The 4438-nt window shown below is 34.2% G+C and overlaps 1 protein-coding gene across 1 annotated transcript; it reads right to left on the reverse strand.

Moving 5' to 3' along the window:
- Positions 1 to 3273: 3273 nt before the first annotated feature.
- Positions 3274 to 4097, reverse strand: LOC123909118 (miraculin-like). Its single transcript, XM_045959891.1, has one exon. It carries the CDS (start codon positions 4025 to 4027, stop codon positions 3410 to 3412), a length of 618 nt encoding a protein of 205 aa, XP_045815847.1. The 5' UTR covers positions 4028 to 4097; the 3' UTR covers positions 3274 to 3409.
- Between the last annotated feature and the right edge of the window lie 341 nt (positions 4098 to 4438).

Here is a 4438-nt window from a genome sequence, read left to right on the forward strand (position 1 = left end):
TGGAGGATGTATTGATCGGAGGAATTTGCCTGCCTAAAGGTGACAACTTTCAAAGTTCAATGTATACTTATTGATTAACTCATCTGAGGTTTTGACTAAGGTTTTGACCTTAGTTGGTGCATTCTGCCCAAAGGTGATTGTACAATTATATGGCCTGTTGTGATAATACTAATCCAATTTGGTTTTGATTCAAAAATGAATTTCTCCGCACATAATTGTTATGTTTTCATTGAAATGTTGAACATCATAGATCACTTGATTAGTGAGAGATAATTTATATTCTTTTGATATGTTTGATTAGTGGGAGTTTGAATTTTATATTAACTCCTTTTATAAATTTGAAATTATTTGAAATATAAAAATATTTGAGCTCAGTGTTATTGGGATCACTATGCCGGTGATCAACACTATTTTGGAGCTGAGGCATTATATAAATAAATATTATAGCTCAGTGTTGTTGGGATCACTATGCCGGTGATCAACACTATTTTGGAGCTGAGGCATTATGTGAAAACATAAATAAATAAGCTCAGTGTTGTCGGGATCACTTGGCCGGTGATCAACACTATTTTGGAGCTGAGGCATTATGGTATCTTAAGAACCATGTAATTTCTCTGGCTTTGAGGCATTTGAGAGAAATTATGTCTAAAATATTGGAGCTCGATGTTGATTAGATCATTATACCGCGGTAGTCAACATTGTTTTGGAGCTTGGACTTGTGGTATCTTATGGACCATTGAATTTCTCTGGCTTTAATGCATTTGAGAGAAATTGAGGACTGACGAAGAAAATGATAGTATGGTTGAGATCACAGACATATCATTTTCTCGCTACACTCTACACAGATGACTAGTCGACGGGGTTAGGTGGTATTTGTAACCATGGAAGGTGTTGTATCGATAATGATATAATTACCGCTATGATTCGATATCATTTAACTTTTGTTGGACGGAGTCTTAATTAGATGTTGCATCTTGGGATCATTGTGGCCACGTTAATAAATATGTTATCAACCCGAGAGTCGTTTTCAAAGTGTTTTCTTTAAATTAAATATACACGATTAATTTTGCCCAAGTGGGAGAATGTTAGAATATTTTCTAATATTTTGTGGGCTGCAATCAATTGTGGCTTTTGATTTTAATAAAAACGGGTTGATGTTGTTGTGATCCATTTGATGATGCTTAAGCCCGATAATTGTGATCAATAATAATGAGCTTGAACACTAATTCTGATTTGTGTAGAAACAAAGTGTAGGCCCAACTCTAGAGTCCATGATGGGTGGTACTAGGGTTGTGATCTTATATAAGATTGGCTAGGTCCCCTTTGCCGTCACGCACAAACACAGTAAGCTCATTTGTGGTTTTACCCATCAAAGACCTCAAAGACCGGAGCAAGTGATAGGCAAAGGAAGACCTTGTCTAACATATCGGTGGTTCCAATATCGACGCTTTCGGTAACGAAGTTTTGTGATTATGATTATCAAGTAAGTGTGTTCTAATTTCATATAATATTTGATCTCTAAATTATTAATTATTACATTAAGAAGTTCCACATTCCGGCCCAATAAAATTATCACAAGTAAGAGAGTCAACATTAATGAAGAAAAATTGGAAATTAATGGAAATGATTTGTTTGGAATAGCTAAAAGGTCAAAATAATCATAGTCATGTGACAAGTGTAAGGTGAGTTAAGTCTTTTATTGCTTAGATAAGTGGAGGTTGAACACTTTATAAGTGAGAGGACCCATAAAACTAACGTTTTGAGGTTTTGGGTAAAAGTGTGCAGTGGTGTCAAACTGACTTGTATAATTGTTCTTAAGTCCAATGTGGATGATCCCCTTGGCTGCCCACACGTGTCCCAACAATGGTATCAGAGTCGATGGTTCGATGAAGGATTTGACTGGTTCCTTGTATCAAAAGTCCTCCTGACAAAGGTGGACAAGTGGTGTGTCACGTTAAGTGTAGCGGCAACGACGGTGCAAGTGTATCGATAAAAAAGCTTCCACTTGAAGGAGAACATAAAGAACTGAATGACTCACACTTGAGGGGGAGAATGTTGTGGCAAGTGTGTGGTGATTTAAATCTCACATTGCTTAGAAAAATGAAGGTTGAACACCTTATAAGTGAGAAGGCACATAAACCTCATGCCTTAAGGCTTTGGGTAAAAGTATGGTGTGAAGACAAGCTTCTAAAGTGAAGTTATTTTGATGACGACAAACATGCGAAAAGAAGAAAAAGATTGGTCATGATCAAGTGTTCAAGATTGAAGATGGCGATCAAGTTCATGAAGAATTTTCATAGGTACAATATATATAATTCATTGTTATAAGCTTTAGGTGCTCATAAACTTTCATTTAAATAAGTTAAAAGTTGTTATAACAATGATACACCTTTTCAATCTTAAGTATTTTTTAACATAGAAAATTTTCAAGTTTTTAAGTATGGAAATCGATTTACCTTGGTATGGAAATCGATTTACATACACTCTGTCGTTTCTGAACTTTCTGAAAACCAACAGGGTAAATCGATTTACCCATATAGGAAATCGATTTACCTAAGTGTAAATTGGAAATTTTTTAACGTTATAACAGGGGAAATCGATTTCCCTCTTTTGGTAAATCGATTTACCTCTGTTTCTTTGAAAAATTCTGATACGTAAAAACACACCTCGTCACAATTATATCCTTTCAAAACATTGCCATATTATTTGCCAAGAGGTGTCTTTATTCAATATAAATTTCAATTAGAATTTTCTTGAAACTGACTCATCATTTTCATTATCATTATTATAACAATTCTCTGATCAAAATTTTCAAAAAAACTCTTTAAAAGTTTCCTGAGCACTTAGAGTTTAATAATACTGAATTGTTATATTGTTAGAATTTTGTTGTATCAAAATTCTCTATGCTCAAATTTGTACCCAAACTCTTGTATAAATTCAAATTAGTGTGAACACCTTGCTATATATATATATGAAAAATAATTATGTTTGTTAAACCGTTTGCACCCCCTAGTCCAGGGTCCTGGATCCGCCACTGACAACCGCAATGCAGATTACAGCAACCGCAATGACCACTATCGCATCAACCACAACAGTTACCACATCTGTGACGGCAACCACAATTTAAAACCATCGTTATTATCGTTTGTGGATTGTTGTGTTTGTGATTTGAAGCATTTGTATTTCAACATGTGTGTAGATCACACTGCAATCTATATATATATATAATTTAAAAAGTTACTATCAGATGATAGACATTAATAGATTATGATATACTTTAATAGATTTTATTTATTTCATTTGTAACAAGGAAACCATACATACTTTGAGGATCCCAATAAACATTATTGAAAAGGAAATACATATATTTATATATTTTTATGCATACAATTAAGAGAAGCTTTATAGATCAAGCTTGTTGAAATTTAACTTTGAGGGGAACATCACTTAGAGCCAAACGTTTATTTCCCTTTTCATCCACAAACACGCCAACATCCTTACACAAATGCTTGAAAGATTGCACCACGCTAGGACAAAACACCAATTTATAAGCATCGCCATATTTCTCAATCTTGAACCAATTATTTATAGTTTCCCGACCTGGATTTCCTACAACACCCCCAGTAGTCACAAACCATTGTCGCTTAGAAAAATCAAAACGATCAAGCTTCCACACAGTGGAACGATCTGGAATAGAACGACGAGATGAGAACTTGATGTTTAAATCAGTGGAGACACGAATAACACCTTTTTTTGGGTTAACAGGTGTAAAAGAAAGTGGCAAGCCTTGATATCTATTAACGACAACAACATCAAGAGGATATCTTTGTCCAATGCTTGCAAGGCCAAGACTTGCACCACCTCTCGAAATAGGTATAACCGGAAGAATATAGTAATTAGTATCAGCTCGGAGTTTCTTGCCTAATGTGTCAACCACTTGTTCATTTGAAGCATCGGCTGCTCCAAGAAGTGGTTGTGTGCTTAAGAAGGCAAAAAAAATGACAAATATTAGCAATGTGATTTTCATTGTTTTGGTATGCTTTAATTATTTGAAAGTTTGGTTTAATTTATGATCGATGGATGGAGCTTATGGTACTTGAAGAGTGTCAATTTATAGAGGCTATAGTACAATATTTTTCTATGGGTAGTAGTCTACTAATTAATGCCAAGGTTATGACCAATACAATTGGCCTATGAGTCATTATAATATAATTTTTTTTTTTTGATAAAGTCATTATAGTATAATTGCTATTTTAAATCTCACCAGCATAACCCGGAGGTTCATTTATTCATATTTTGTTTCATGTTGATCACTTAGCTTTCTATTAATAATCATATACCATGGGAGTAATGATACTAACTTGTAAGGGTTCTAAATATATATTCCCTCCGTTCCAAATTGTAAGTCACTTTACATTACCAATGAAACATTTAATGC

Source organism: Trifolium pratense, linkage group LG2 (assembly GCF_020283565.1).
Source record: "Trifolium pratense cultivar HEN17-A07 linkage group LG2, ARS_RC_1.1, whole genome shotgun sequence".
Classification (NCBI taxonomy): Eukaryota; Viridiplantae; Streptophyta; class Magnoliopsida; order Fabales; family Fabaceae; genus Trifolium; species Trifolium pratense.